The sequence below is a fragment of the Microcaecilia unicolor genome, chromosome 10, assembly GCF_901765095.1.
Source record: "Microcaecilia unicolor chromosome 10, aMicUni1.1, whole genome shotgun sequence".
Lineage (NCBI taxonomy): Eukaryota > Metazoa > Chordata > Amphibia > Gymnophiona > Siphonopidae > Microcaecilia > Microcaecilia unicolor.
In genome coordinates this window covers 209,848,593-209,864,722 of record NC_044040.1, presented here as the reverse complement: position 1 = coordinate 209,864,722, position 16,130 = coordinate 209,848,593, and the positions used below count along the sequence as shown (strand labels likewise).

Genomic DNA, 16,130 nt, shown 5'->3' with positions numbered 1-16,130 from the left:
TACAACTAATCATTTCTATAGCGTTACTAGCCGTACGCAGCGCTGTACCCATTATATGCAGGTACTTTCTCTGTCCCTAGAGGGCTCACTATCTAAGATTTTGTACCTGGGGCAATAGAGGGTTAAAGGGTCCTTTTACTAAGGTGCGCTGAAAAATGACTTGCAGTACTGTAGGCGCAGGTCTTGGGCTTGCGCCGATCCATTTTTCAGCGTGCCTGTAAAAAAAGGCCTTTTTAAAATTTTTGCCGAAAATGGACGTGCAGCAAAAAGCAAAATTGCCGTGCCTCCATTTTGGGTCTGCGATCTTACCGCCAGCCATCGACCTAGCGGTAAAGACTCACGCGGTATCCAGGCGGTAATGACCTGCACGCGTCGAACGCCACTTGGCGCGCATCCGATATGTGTGTCCGAAAATAAAAAAATTATTTTTCGGACGCGTACCAAAAATGAAATTACCACCAAAGCCACTTGGTAGATGGGCGGTAACTCCGTGTTGGCATCGGGCGCGCTTAGACGCTTATGCGGCTTAGTGAAAGGGCCCCTAAGTGACTTGCCCAAGGTCACAACGTTTTCTTAATTATAAAACTGTTGTGATTGGCTGCTGCACATGGAGCATATAGCAATATGCAATCGACCGATGATAGAGCTACAACATCTGCAGGACAGATGGGGCCCATTCTGGGACACACTCACGCCCCAAACTAGAAGTCAAATCCTGAACTTGTGACCGTGGGATCTGTGGGAAGGGGGGGAAAAGGGGGGTGGGGAGGGGGAGGGGGCCTAGAGGGGTTGGGGTTATAGTTGTTTGGTTTTGTGTTGGATTAGTGTTGGATGAGGGGATAGGTTGGGAGGGTAGTGGGTGAAAAAGAAAAATTTGAAGGTGGTAATAAGTAGTACTTACTAATACAGGTGATGCGCTTACTAAAGTCTCCAATGACCTATTACTGGCTAAATCCAGAGGTCAATATTCCATCCTCATTCTTCTTGATCTTTCCGCTGCTTTTGACACTGTCGATCACAACATACTTCTCGATACCCTGTCCTCACTTGGATTCCAGGGCTCTGTCCTTTCCTGGTTCTCTTCCTACCTCTCCCTCCGCACCTTTAGTGTTCACTCTGGTGGATCCTCTTCTACTTCTATCCCTCTGCCTGTCGGCGTACCTCAGGGTTCTGTTCTTGGTCCCCTCCTCTTTTCTATCTACACTTCTTCCCTTGGTTCATTAATCTCATCCCATGGCTTTTCCTACCATCTCTATGCTGATGACTCCCAAATCTACCTTTCTACCCCTGATATCTCACCTTGCATCCAAACCAAAGTTTCAGCGTGCTTGTCTGACATTGCTGCCTGGATGTCTCAACGCCACCTGAAATTAAATATGACCAAAACCGAGCTTTTCATTTTTCCCCCCAAACCCACCTCCCCGCTCCCCCCGTTTTCTATTTCTGTTGATGGCTCTCTCATTCTCCCTGTCTCCTCAGCTCGAAACCTTGGGGTCATCTTTGACTCTTCTCTCTCCTTCTCTGCTCATATCCAGCAGACCGCCAAGACCTGTCGTTTCTTTCTTTACAACATCCGTAAAATCCGCCCCTTTCTTTCCGAGCACTCTACCAAAACCCTCATCCACACCCTTGTCACATCTCGTTTAGACTACTGCAATCTGTTTCTTGCTGGCCTCCCACTTAGTCACCTCTCCCCTCTCCAGTCGGTTCAAAACTCTGCTGCCCATCTCATCTTCCGCCAGGGTCGCTTTACTCATACTACCCCTCTCCTCAAGACCCTTCACTGGCTCCCTATCCGTTTTCGCATCCTGTTCAAACTTCTTCTACTAACCTATAAATGTATTCACTCTGCTGCTCCCCAGTATCTCTCCACACTCGTCCTTCCCTACACCCCTTCCCGTGCACTCCGCTCCATGGATAAATCCTTCTTATCTGTTCCCTTCTCCACTACTGTCAACTCCAGACTTCGCGCCTTCTGTCTCGCTGCACCCTACGCCTGGAATAAACTTCCTGAGCCCCTACGTCTTGCCCCATCCTTGGCCACCTTTAAATCTAGACTGAAAACCCACCTCTTTAACATTGCTTTTGACTCGTAACCACTTGTAACCACTTGCCTCCACCTACCCTCCTCTCTTCCTTCCCGTTCACATTAATTGATTTGATTTGCTTACTTTATTTATTTTTTGTCTATTAGATTGTAAGCTCTTTGAGCAGGGACTGTCTTTCTTCTATGTTTGTACAGCGCTGCGTATGCCTTGTAGCGCTATAGAAATGCTAAATAGTAGTAGTAGTAGTAATGTGTCATTCTCAAGGTCAACTTCAGTTATGTATATGTAAGACTTCGGTGCTGATCGTTTACTAAAAAAAGTTTTGAAACATAAAGCTGTTGTGATAAAGGTCAGAATCTGAGCATTGGAGTTCTTACCACATTGGCATTTGGACCTGGTATAAGAACCATGCCTTCTGATGAATCTCCAGCATTCTTCATGTCCGTTTTATGATCTTCTATTTCCTGTCAGGAAGAATAGGAAACCTTTTAAATTGTTCAAGGTCATAATTTGCCCCAAATGAGCCACTCAATGTCAGAGTTTTCCTTTTAAAATTGTGGTGAACAAATTTTTAATCTCTTCTTTTCTTCCCTCCCCCCGTGGTCTCTACCATGAGCTCTCCCAAAACATGTCCTCATTTTTTTATTCTTTTTCAGATGAGTTTCAGAAATGCTGTCCAATTTTTCAGAAATGTTACATGTGTAAAATTGATTTAATTCATGCTTTTTACATGCATAAAATCCACAAACTCAATGCAAACAAACCTTTTCCAGAGACAGAAAGGTAGTAGAACTATAGGACACGAATTTAGATTGCAGAGGAGACTGACTCAGGAATAATATCAGGAAGTACTTTTTCATGGAGAGGGTGGTAGATGCCTGGAATGCCCTCCTGTGGGAGGTGGTGGAGATGAAAATGGTAATGGCGGTTAGCTTAGCGGAGTTTTAAAAAGGTTTGGATGGCTTCCTAAAGGAAAAGTCCATAGACCGTTATTCAATAGACTTGGGGAAAATCCACTATTTCTGGGATAAGCAGTATGAAATGTTTTGTACATTTTTGGGATCTTGCCGGGTATTTGTGACCTGGATTGGCCACTGTTGGAAACAGGATGCTGGACTTGATGGACCTTTGGTCTGTCCCAGTATGGCAACACTTATGTACTTATGTACTTGGGATTCTGAATGGAATGTTGCTACACTTTGAAATTCTGCATGGAATCTTGTTATTCTTTAGAATTCTAGAATCTTGCTACTCTTTGGGGTTCTACATGGAATGTTGCTACACTTTGAAATTCTGCATGGAATCTTGTTATTCTTTAGAATTCTAGAATCTTGCTACTCTTTGGGGTTCTACATGGAATGTTGCTACTATTTGGGTTTCTTCCAGGTATTTGTGACCTGGATTGGCCATTGTTGGAAACAGGATGCTGGGCTTGATGGACCTTTGGTCTTTCCCAGTATGGCAATACTTATGTACTTATGGCATGGAACCAAATAGGTTTAGCAGTGATTAGATGGCAACACCAGTAATTAGGAAGAAAAGACAGTGCTGGGCAGACGTCTATGGTCTGTGCCCTGATTGTGGCTGGACAGATTCAGCTTCAATAGCTGGAGAACAAGGCCAATGATCGGCAAACTTCTATGGTCTATGCTCTGATTGTGGCTGAGCAGACTTCTACGGTCTGTGCCCTGGTCATGGCTGGATAGATTGGGATGGGCTGGGGTTGGGCTTTGATGACAACTTCAGTAGGTGGAGAACAAGGCCAGTGCTGGCCAGACTTCTACAGTCTCTGCCCTGAAAATGGGAAGTTAAAATCTTTGATAACCCTTCCTGTTCAACCTCAATTCAATTCAATTCAATCGGAATCAAAGTTTGTATACCGCTAATATCCCCTTTCCGAGGTTCAGTGCGGATTACATTCAGATAGTGTTAGTGTGAGGTATGAGAAACATTAGAGACCACTGGATTAATGCGTGAGATTAAAAACATTAAGGAAAAGATAATAGATGATACTAGAAGCTAGAAGTCACGTTTACGAGATTACGAAGCAGTCTTTGAGAAGAGAAGGTTTTAGGCCTCTTTCTGAAGCTGAGATAGCTGTTTTCAAACGTAAGAGAAGAAGTATGATAACCACAGGTTTTCAGAAGACTGCAGGAGAACGAGGCTATAATAATTTGCAAAATAAGGTGCCCTTTTACCGAGCTGCAGCAAAAGGGGGCCTGCGTTGGCGTTGGTGCGTGCTTTACAGGCGCGCCGAGGCCCCCGCAGCTGGTAAAATGGCCGGTCTCGCTTTCCTTCAGGAAATGACCGTGCGGCAAGTAAAGCACTTGCCGTGCAGTTATTTCGGGGGGGGGGGGGGGGGAAGGAGCCCTTACCGTAGGGTTACCATATGGCTCCAGAAAAAGGAGGACAGATTGAGCCAGTCTGGGTTTTACTTCTATTGCTTTCACTGGAAACAAAACCTGGACTGGATCAATGTGACCGCCTTTTCCTGGAGCCATATGGTAACCCTACCTTACCACCACCCAACGAGGTAAAAGGAGTCCTAAATTGGTTTCAGAAGACTCCTCAGCTAATGAAAAATGAAACAGGATGCAGAATAAAGATAAATATAAGAAGATCCGATTTGATTCATATTTCTGAATTCGTGAATCCTAAAAGAAGTGTACTTAGAATTTTTGTTGCGATTTGTTTGTTTTATTTTTCGTGTCATTTCTGTCTATGTTACAATTCCAAAATGTTGTCAGCTTTGGGTCAGGTGGTGCCATTTTGAAATAGGCGCCGTCAGCGTGGGAATGACCGATGATTGAGCTTCTAATACGCTTTCATATCACGGATGAGGTAAGAAGGATCTAGGAGGTGAAGGACTATGAGAAAAGGACTTCACTGATTAGTTTTCAAAGTTTTGTGGAATGATTTTGTAGCGGCAGGTCAGGAAGAGGAGCTGGAGCAAGCTGGCTGTTAGTGTTAAAACTAAATGAAGAATTAAAAAAAAAACAACAAATTAATGAAAGAAGATATTTTTATTTAAAATCAAAGCACATCCCATAATCCTGGTGGAGAGGTTCCAGGGAATTCTTATTGTGGAAGCAAGTTAAATGGCATATGAATAATGGCAGTGTGTAACTTCTGAGAAGCCCGAGATTTACTGCCACCGGATTGTGTCAGGTCCCTCCCACAAGCAGAACCAGTTTTGATCGTAGCATAGTCCTTGAATGGACTTCAAGGGATGATTTACAAATAAAAGCAAACCTATAAACCTGGATTTTTCAATAGGGAAAGTCAGCAGTGGTTCAGTCTGTCACCTGAAGCTATTTGCTAATCCTGTAGATAAACACAGGTATTGCATCACAGGAATGCTGATGAAAATCCTTCTACTGAGGTTCCATTGTGCTAGGGAAGGTTTGCTCCTTACTAGGGTAATTGTTTGTTGTTAATTACTATGATATCTTCCTTCTTCTTCTTGCACAGATACACAGTGATACCTTTTTATTGCATTAACAATATATTTCTTGACCATCTCTTAGGAGTTAGCAGTCCTTTCCTCTGCTCAGTGACTCGGAGTAAATGACATGTCACACATGGTGGTATATTGTTGGGTTTTTTTTAATAAACATAATAAATCACAGATTATACTATAATGATAGTTAGAAAGGGACAGAGGAAGTGTATTTTTGGGGGCAGGGGGTTAGTGTATCTGAGTTTTTAAAAGGTTTGGACAGATTCCTGAAGGAAAAAGGTGTCCCAACTCACCAGATGACCACTGGAGGGAATGGGGGATGACCTCCTCATAGTCCCCAAGTGGACACCAACCCCCTCCCACACTAAAAAAATAAAAATAAAAACCTTTTTTGCCAGCCTGTATGCCAGCCTCAAATGTCATACCCAGCTCCCTGACAGCAGTATGCAAGTCCCTGGAGCAGTTTTTAATGGGTGCAGTGCACTTCAGGCAGGCAGACCCAGGTCCATCACCCCCTACCTGTTACACTTGTGGTGCTAAGTGTTGAGCCCTCCAACCCCCCCCCCCCAAAAAAAACCCACTGTACCCACATGTAGGTTCCCCCTTTCACCCATAAGGACTATGGTAGTGGTGTAAAGTTGTGGGGAGTGGGTTTGGGGGGGATTTGGGGGCTCAGCACCCAAGGTAAGGGAGCTATGCACCTGGGAGGTATTTGTATATTTTTAAAACATTTTTAGAAGTGCCCCCTAGGGTGCCCGGTTGGTGTCCTGGCATGTCAGGGGGACCAGTGCACTACAAATGCTGGCTCCTCCCACAACCAAATGCCTTGGATTTCGCCGGGTTTGAGATGGCGAGCATTTTTTTCCATTATCACTGAAAAACAAAACCGGCGATCTCAAACCCGGCGAACTCTGGCATTTGGCTGGGCTAAACCGTATTATCGCAAGAAAAGATGGCCGGCCATCTTTTTCGATAATACGGTTCCGGCCAGCTGTAGCGCCGCCACCAAAATAGATCGCCGGCGAACTATTTCGCCGGCGACATTCGGTTATTCCCCTCCACGTTACTATGTAATTATATTTTGCAGCCCGACGGTGGGCTAGTTCATTTTTGAAAGTATTGTTGTACGACCCCTGATGCAGATACTGAGTGCCGAAACATGGTTCATGTTGGGTCAATGATATACAGCGTTGATCCAAACCAGTAATTAAAGAACATGTTCCGGTCTTGAAGGCTCCAGGTGCTTTTTTTTTTTTGCTTTGTATTGTTTGCTTTGTACTTTGAATCCCTCTCTGTTTTGCCAGACCTTCTGCTTTGTCAGGCAGTCTTAAAATGACTGTCTCCATGATTTCACTCACACTAAAAGCATTAGCATACACAGAACAAGGGAACGTTTTAAAATAAAAATGGGGAAAAAAACTGAAGCTAAAAAAAACGAAAAAATATTTCCCTCTACTGCCAGAAGTAATATTAAAAATTTCTTCTTTAAGTATCTTTCTCTGATATTGATTTATTTATTTTTGTTACATTTGTACCCTGCACTTTCCCACTCATGGCAGGCTCAATGTGGCTTACATGGGGTAATGGAGGGTTAAGTGACTTGCCCAGAGTCACAGGGAGCTGCCTGTGCCTGAGGTGGGAATTGAACTCAGTTCCCCAGGACCAAAGTCCACCACCCTAACCACTAGGGCCACTCCGATGGATATATTTTAAAAAAATACATATGTCACTTCCACCATAAAGCTAAAAGTTTAGATGAGGTTTAAATTCACAATTGATACTCTAACTTGAAATGGATTTTTGTACACACAGAGATTTTGCATCAATGTCAAATGAAATATTACCCAGTTAGTGGCTTCAAACATCTTCAGGTCCAGTGGATCTCCCTGTAGTTCACCATCAAGGATAAGCAATGAATGACAGCTGACCAGAGCACCGAACAGGGGTGACCAGGGTAAAGAGCTACCTGATGAAAATGTGTGCATTTTCTGAAAGCTGATTGAGAAGAAAGAATACTTTAATTACTGTGAATAGAGCCCCGGTATGCGCACTGGGCCATATTCTGTAACAACGCATACACATTTTGGAATGCCATGAAATGCCCATTTCCCCGCCCTTAGCCATGCCCCTTTTGAATTGAGTGCATTAGCATTTAGGCGCAGTTCGTTACAGAATATGCTTAGCGAGTTGTGCACGTAAATTCTAATTATTGCCAATTAGCGCTCACTATTTTATTTTTATTTATTTATTTATTGCATTTGTATCCCACATATTCCACCTATTTGCAGGCTCAATGTGGCTTACATTGTTCCGTCATGGCGATCGCCATTTCCGGAGTGAGAGATACAAGTGGTATTACATTAAAGATCTTGATTGATATAGTAGATTAAGCAGTCAAGTATAAGGAGTTCATATTCAGAATAAGAGATAGGGTGGTATTGTGTTAAAGTTCATTCGTGGTAGAGTAGACCTTGGTAGTCAAGTTTAGAGAGTTAGGTTTTATCCATTTATCTATTGCTTGTTAAGTGATGCTATCAACGCTGATTATCTTATTAAGCCAATTAAGTTAAGTGTGTTGTTACAGAATATACCTGGATTTTAGCGCAGATCTCTATAGAATCTGGCAGTAAATGCCTTTCGGTAAAGGGAGTGCACCCTTCATAGAATAGCATTTGGCATGGATCCTGTGGTTTTGGGTGCCATACTCATGCCTACCAAAAGCAGGTATAGATTTCAGTGCTCAACTTAGGAGCACTTTGGACGAATTCTGTAAATATGTGCATAACTTTATGGGATGCCCCTGGCCACGCCCCGGGTCATGGCACCTTTTTAGATAGGCATGACTGAACAGAAGTCATGCTTTAGAAAAGATGCGCATTGCAAATTTTGCATCTGCATCTCTGATGTGCACCCAAAGTTGGGCATGGAAACCTGGACACGATATACAAAATCCTGAGGTTATGGCATTACGTACATGCTTAATGCATAAACCTAGGCATCTATTTCTACAATTGTCCTTTATGTAGAACAAGCCGTTAAGCCCATTAAAACGGGCACGATTTTTTATTTCTGAAATGTAATTTAAAAGTTGATGAACGTAATGTGAGGTGATGTCTATAGTACACTTTTATATACTATGTGCTTTGTGTAAACAGCATTAGATCCTTCAATTAATTTACCTTGTTCTAATGTCTCCTTAACTAAAACTTTTACATCTGAAGCGGTAGCGTGTGCGGGTGGGTCTGCTTAGTTCGGGTCCGGTGCAGCAGCGTTTGCGTGGCGGCGTAGTGGTCTCCATGTCCTTTCCTGTTTCTTGCGGTTTCCTGTTTTGTTCTCCGTCGCGGTCCCACACAACATTCCCATTGGCTGCCTTGCTCTCTCCCCTGCCCTTCCTCCATGTCCAGCAACCCTCCTCTCTCCCCTGGCCTCCCCCCCCCCCCGTGCAGCAACTCTCCTCTCTCCCTTGCCCTCCCCTCATGTCTCCTCGCCGCCGCTCCCTCGTTCTTCCGTGCCTGGCCCCCTGCAGTGACATCGCATCGATCTGCAGCGCTTTAACACGTAGGCGAGAGACGCTGTCATGTCAGTGCAGGGGGCCTGGTACAGAGGGGGCAGGTGTGGCGTCGTGGAGGGTATTGCGGCGATGTCGTGGGGGTGTAGGTGTGGGAGCGGCGGCATAGTTATTGGGCCCTTCACGGAGGGGTGTGACAGCGGCGGCGGCGTGAAGGTAGGTGTTCCGGCAGATGCGACCTCGGGGAGGGTGTTGGAGGTTGCAGCACTTGCGGCGTCAACCCATGGGGTAGCGGCGCGTTGTGGGTGTAGTGACGCATGTGCAGAACAGCAGCGCTGTTCTGCGCATGCACGGCACATTGGTCACAGCTCATTTATTAGAGAGATAGTGCCAGGGCAGAGCATGGGCAGAGACAGAACAGCCCCAGAATTTATCCAGATAGTAGCAACATTCAGAAAGGAAGTTATCACAGTACAGTAAAAGGCGTGAAGACTATTAGAAAGAACAAAATCATTGCCATGGGATTCAGAAACCATCGGTACCTCACTGGAATCAACAACCTACAGTGTACAGACTCATGGCCCTTAGCAATAGTAGCATGAGACTGCTACTAGGTTGCCATTTTGTAGACCACTAGGGCAGGACAGGAGCGACTGGGGATTGTTCTTGCCCTAGGACCATTGGACCACCAGGTACAGGGCAGGTAGGCCTGAGATGATGGTTGGGGGGGGGGGTCCTTTGGGAAGTCAGAGAATGTGATGGGAGCAGCACCAGTCCCTTCAGGCTCTGGCCTGGGAGCATTGGGCCATGGTTTTGAGGCCCAATGCTCCCAGCACAATAAAATGGGTTATTTCATCATCATTTTATGGCCATAACGTGACTTGTGGCATGCATCTGGTGTTCACTGCTAATCATGTTTTGGGTTTTACATAGTAATGAGCAGTTTTGCATGCATTTGTATGCTTTAATCTCATTACAGGTAACCCATGGTGCCTAAATAACACTGCATTAGGGCAAGACAACCTGCATTACAGCATTAAGGGGATAATAACATGTGTTATTGCCCTAATGCAGCATGAGAACCTCCCCCTTCAGTCTGCTATTCAGATTAGTTACCCAGATAACAGGTCAGCCTAAGTTAGCAGGATAGTAGACTAAATATTACAACTATTCGAATAAGTTCTGGCATTGACCTTATCTGGATATTTATAATCCTCTAGTATCTGGACAGTGGCACGAATATCCAGAAATGTTTTGACCACCACAGCCAGCGTTTACAGAAAACCCCCCCCCCAAAAAACACTGATTGGCAACTGAATATTGTCTTGATATTTCTTAAATAGTGTTGAAGAAATATACCAGTTTCCTTCAGAAGGAATGATTCCCAGCAAATCCAGTCCATCTTCTGTCAAGGTCCCAGTCTAGGGTTAAATAAAAGTCTGGATTAATAAAGATATTTACAGTTATGGTATAGAAATTCTTAGGTCAAATTTCAATAGCATGGTCAGTATCCTATATAATAATTTGCACCTCCAACGTTCCATGTCTGGCTGCCTGGGTTCGTAACATCTCCTGACGTCAGCCAGCCTCCAGCGTTCCATTCCCCCTCACTGTCCCGCCCTCGCGTCAAGACGTAATGACGTCAGAGGGTGGAACAGTGAGAGGGAAAGGAACGCTGGAGGTGAGCTGACGTCAGGAGGGATGTTACGAACGGAACGGAAGCCAGCGCCAGCCAGTCAGAGAACATTCAGGTACAAATCGAGGGGAGGAGAGGAGGAAGGGAAGGGGAGGGGAGGGCAAGGCAGAGGAGAATTGATGGACATGGATGGGATGGGAGAACAGTAGAGGAGAGAATCGCAGGACACTGATGGGAGGGCAAGGAAGAGGAGAATCGCTGGACATGGAGGGGAGGGGAAGGAAGAATTGCTGGACATGGAGGGGAGGACAGGGGAGACAGAAAAAAAAAAGCTTACATGACAGCCTTCCTAGGGCCCATTTCATTGTTGAGGAAACGGGCATGGTTCCACTAGTTTTTTAATAAGCACTAGCCAGGGCAATTAAATATAATCTGGTATTCAGTGCCAGGATGTAAATTCTGACCAGCGTTGAAGATCCAGACAGAATGGAGTGGAGGAGTAGCCTAAATGGTCAGTGCAATGGGATAAGATCCCGAGGAACTGGCTTCAATTTCCACTGCAACTCCTTGTGATCCTAGACAAGTCACTTAAGGTGTCTTTTACTAAGGCACGCTCACGTTTTTAGCACGCTCTAAAATTGTGGGCGTGCTAAACATTAGAGACGCCCAAAGGAATACATTTGTATCTCTAACGTTTAGCGCACCTACAATTTTAAAGTGTGCCAAAAACATGAGTGCGCCTTAGTAAAAGACCGTCTTAACCCTCCAGGGTGTGTTATATGTATTTTGGAGTGCATAAGATGCTGCCACTTCTGAAGGTCACGTGGGGATTCCCTACGTTTCATTAAGCTAATTTCAAAAAGCCTCTGCTCAGAGGAGCATTACGTTAAAATACATAGAAGGAAGTCAGGATATACACGCAAACATAGTGACACATCCGGTAGGAAAAGCTGGCTTAATTCAAAAAGAAAAAAAAAAAAGAGGGTTTTCAATGCGTAAGCACTGATTTCACAACCTGCAGCTTTTACGTGCCAAATATTACAAAGCGAAGCATCCAGGAAGACCCAGTTAAGGAGCTGAGCAAAAAAATATGTAGTAAGAATTATTCTCTCTTTCATTCATTTTTATTTTATTTTATTGATTTATTGCATTTGTATCCCACATTTTCCCACCTATTTGCGGGCTCAGTGTGGCTTACAATACATTGTGAATGATGGAAATACAATTTGTTGCAGTGCGATTATGGGTTACATTGTGAGGAGTTTTGGGAAGACAAAGTCAAAGTTAAAACATCATTTGGGGAATAGAACAATGGAATGTAACAATGGGGAGATGATAAGGCGATAGAACAATAGCAAGAGAACATAGGGTATAATAATTTTTTATCTGTGGGTATAGTTTTAAGTGTAGTGAAAATACGGGGGAAGAGAATTCTGAAGAGAGTGTATTGGTGCATTTCTATTAGTGTTTATGGTCTTCATGTGTTTTGATCCTTGCAGTAAATTTTCTCAAAGAGATGAGTTTTCAAAAGTTTGCGGAAGTCGGTTAATTCGTAGATTGTCCTCAGGTTCCGTGGCAGTGTATTCCAGAATTGCGTGCTCATATAAGAGAAGGTTGATGCATGCAGTACTTTGTATTTTATGCAATCCCCATGTCCAAATGAGCTGTTATCGTGTTATCTTAGAGCAGATATATTAGGGATTTTGTTTCGAGAATGCATGTATTGCCATTTCAAAATCTGAAACACACATGTTCTGAGCCTGCCCACATCACACCCCCTGGAAAATTGTGCATGCTGCAGATCCCCAGGTGTAAATAACACCTTTTCTAAACTATTTACATGAGTTGACCATTTACAGGTGTGTCACTTTTTTCACAAGTAAAAGCCACACAAGCCTCATAAAATTACATCCACTGTGTACAGTTATAGCAGAAGACTAATTGGAAGAGTTAACAATAAGGCCCGTAATGACCCCCAGCAGATAGGAGTGTGGAATATTCTAGAAGAATTCTGTACTTTCTTATCTTTTCTGATTGATTTTCCAGGATAATTTCTGCCAACTAGGGAGTCAGATGTCTTTAATGCTTGGCCAATGGCATCCACTAGTGTCAAATGTAATTCCAAGAGTATCCGGAAAGTCCACTGAAACAAAACTATTTAGTTTAACTGACGACTGAGTTATCTAGAAAAGGATAAGTTGCCAGTACTTTAACGTTGAAACAATGGTAGAAATTTTAGAAACTCAAATTATAACGCACAATAAAAAAGAAAAAAATACGTAAGGATTTCCATACTTTGTCGAAGCAGAAGAGGTTTATTTGTCCACACATGTTGATCCTATGAGGGCTGATGGAATAGATCGACTCTTTCTTCAGCCTACTTTGGGCATAAAGGATTCCAACTGTCAACGCTGCAGGTATAATCGGACAAATGGCCGAAGTCACGAGAACAAGAGCTTCTATTATAATCCTCCCAGCCGGCATCTGTAAAATAGTAAATCGATTGATTAAACTGTTTTGTTTTTGAAACATGAGCCATTGCATAGTCTCAGTTCTCTTTATCTTCATCATTTCAACCTTTTTATTCTTCTGTCATAAAAACCCTCCCTTACTCAGACATGGTCTTCCTATAAGATTGATCGCTATAATCTATAGGTGATCTATTGATGATCTCAGGCCAAAATGGTGGGCAGAACTCTACTCTTGAGGGATTAGCAATCAGGAAGCAATCAGAAAGCATGCTCATATTGTGAACTTTTATGGTTACTCACGCCTTGACACAGCGTTATTTGCGAAACCTTGGCCGAAGTGGGTATGTTGAACCGATGACCCACCTGTTGCTTTGTATCTGCACTTGAAAGCTAAGTTACTCGTTTGACTTTCACGTGGGATCTTGCCGGGTATTTGTGAACTGGATTGGCCACTGTTGGAAACAGGATGCTGGGCTCGATGGACCTTTGGTCTTTCCCAGTATGGCAATAGTTATGTACTTATGCTACTATTTAAGATTCTGAATGGAATCTTGCTAATCTTTGGGGTTCTACATGGAATGTTGCTACTATTTGAGAATATGAATGGAATGTTGCTACTCTTTGGGGTTCTGCATGGAATGTTGCTATTGTTTAGGTTTCTGCCAGGTATTTGTGACCTGGATTGGCCACTGTTGGAAACAGGATGCTGGGCTCGATGGACCTTTGGGCTTTCCCAGTATGGCAATACTTACGTACTTATGCTATATGGATCCCGAGCTGATTCTGTCGAGCTTTAGCATCTCTTTTTACTTATCGTGGAATTAAAGGGGGGGGGGGGGTTGCCTTGTTATTACTAAATGACTACTTGGGTTGGAGGTTGGGTTGGGTTGGGTTAAATTCAGAGGCTTTTCCCTTAACTCCCTTTAAAACAGATGCACTCTACAGAATCCATAGTCTATTGTTGAAATTGCTTTTTTTTGCCATTACATGAGAGAATTCTTTTTTGTTGTATATTTACATATAATACCCTCTCTTCCTCGAGTTGTGATACAGAACTCTACTCTTCACATCTTTGTAATTTCATCTACAAGTTTCAGGTTTTTTAAACTCATAGGGGCCCCTTTAACAAACAGTGGTAAAAAGTGCCGTTAGCACAGCGTGACGCAGGTCTTTCCCATGTGCTAAAGCCATTTTTATCACTGGGGTAAAATGGCAGAATTTCCTATTTTTGTATTAACGGCTGTGCACTAATTTTTAGATACTATCAGTTCTGAAAAAATTTCCACTGAATGAAAACGTTTGAGATATTCAACAATAATACCGTTCTATGTTTTAAGAAAGGAAAAAGGCCTCACAGAGCTCGGAGCTTAAACAGACCTGTTACGGGTCCTCTTCATCATTGGCCAAAACCCTTCTGAGTTGTGCAATATTATGATGGCCTTCACCCATTAATACATTCATAAACTTCATTGGTAATGCTGCATTGTAGCACAACTCTTCTATGTAATAACCCAGAGCTAGGGAGCAAAGGATCGAGGAAATCCCTAGTGCCGGCAGTTTGAAAGATAAGTGTTCTTTCAAAATCTTTACATTCAACATATTACCGGGTTATTACGTAGAAGAGTTGTGCTACAATGCAACGTTACCAATGAAATTTATTAATGTATTAATGGGTGAAGGACATCATAATACTGCACAACTCAGAAGGTTTTTGGCCAATGATGAACAGAGGACCCGTAACAGGTCTGTTTAAGCTCCGAGAGATGAATGTCATCTGGGAGCTCTTTGAGGCCTTTTTTCCCTTCTTAAAACAAAGAACGGTATTATTGTTGAATATCTCAAACGTTTTCATTCAGTGGAAATTTTTTCTGAACTGATAGTATCTAACGATGATATATTTCCACACCCTAAAAGACCTTTTATGCACTAATTTTGCCTTTAGACTAGCCTAAGTAATATATATTTTTTAAAACTACCGGGCCCTTTTATAAAGTTGCGGTAAGCATTCATTTGTGCTTACCACAGCAAAGGCGCAAGAGTGTGCTAAGTTGTCCTACGGTAAATCCAGGATGAGTGCATGCTACCCATGTACCAAAAAATAAAGGGGGCGCGTTCTGTGCTACCTACATTGCTGGGTGCTAACCAATTAACTCATGATTAGTGCATAAGCCCTTACTGCCTATGAATCGGGGGGAGGGGGGCCTTAGTTGATACAGCCAAAGTTGCCACATATGCAACCCTTTAAGTTTTGCTTTTTTATAGCATTCATTTTCTAATTAGAGATCTTCTGTGTTCATCCCATGCCTTTTTTAATTCTGCCACCGTTTTTTAATCCACCACCTCCCTCGGGATGGCATTCGAGGCATCAACCACCCTCTCCATGAAGAAGAATTTTCTGACATTACTCCTAAGTCTACCACCCTGCAACCTCAATTCATATCCTCTTGTTTTACCACTTTTCCTTCTTTGGAAAATATGTTTCTATATTAATACCTTTCAAATATTTAACCGTCTGTATCTTATCTGTGTATGTGCTAGATGGTAAGAGTAACATAGTAGATGACGGCAGAAAAAGACCTGCACGGTCCATCCAGTCTGCCCAACAAGACAACTCATGTGTGCTACTTTTTGTGTATACCCTACTTTGATTTGTACCTGTGCTCTTCAGGGCACAGACCGTATAAGTCTGCCCCGCACTATCCCCGCCTCCCAACCTCCTGCCCCGCCTCCCACTACCGGCTCTGTACAGACAGGGAGAGGGATCTTGGGGTGATAGCATTTGAGGATCTGAAGGTGACGAAACAGTGTGACAAGGCTATAGCCAGAAGGATGCTAGACTGTATAGAGAGAGGTGTAACCAGCAGAAGAAAGGAGGTGTTGATGCCCCTGTACAAGTCGTTGGTGAGGCCCCACCTGGAAACTGTGCAGGACTGTCATCCACATAACAGCTGGGTGTGCTACAGCTATCTCACACAGCTGAAACCATTGCAACACTCCTGCCAATTAG

The 16,130-nt window shown here is 43.4% G+C and overlaps 1 protein-coding gene across 2 annotated transcripts in view; it reads right to left on the bottom strand.

Annotated features, from left to right (window-relative positions):
* LOC115478934 (probable cation-transporting ATPase 13A4) overlaps nt 1-16,130 on the bottom strand; it is a 115,458-nt gene that overhangs the window by 40,216 nt on the left and 59,112 nt on the right. For both annotated transcript variants that reach the window (XM_030216590.1, XM_030216591.1), the window contains exons 12-15: nt 12,948-13,136; nt 10,376-10,437; nt 7,353-7,503; nt 2,426-2,512 (exon numbers count right to left, since the gene is read on the bottom strand). In XM_030216590.1, the coding sequence (XP_030072450.1) occupies nt 2,426-2,512; nt 7,353-7,503; nt 10,376-10,437; nt 12,948-13,136 (489 nt within the window). The remainder of the gene's footprint in view (nt 1-2,425; nt 2,513-7,352; nt 7,504-10,375; nt 10,438-12,947; nt 13,137-16,130) is intronic.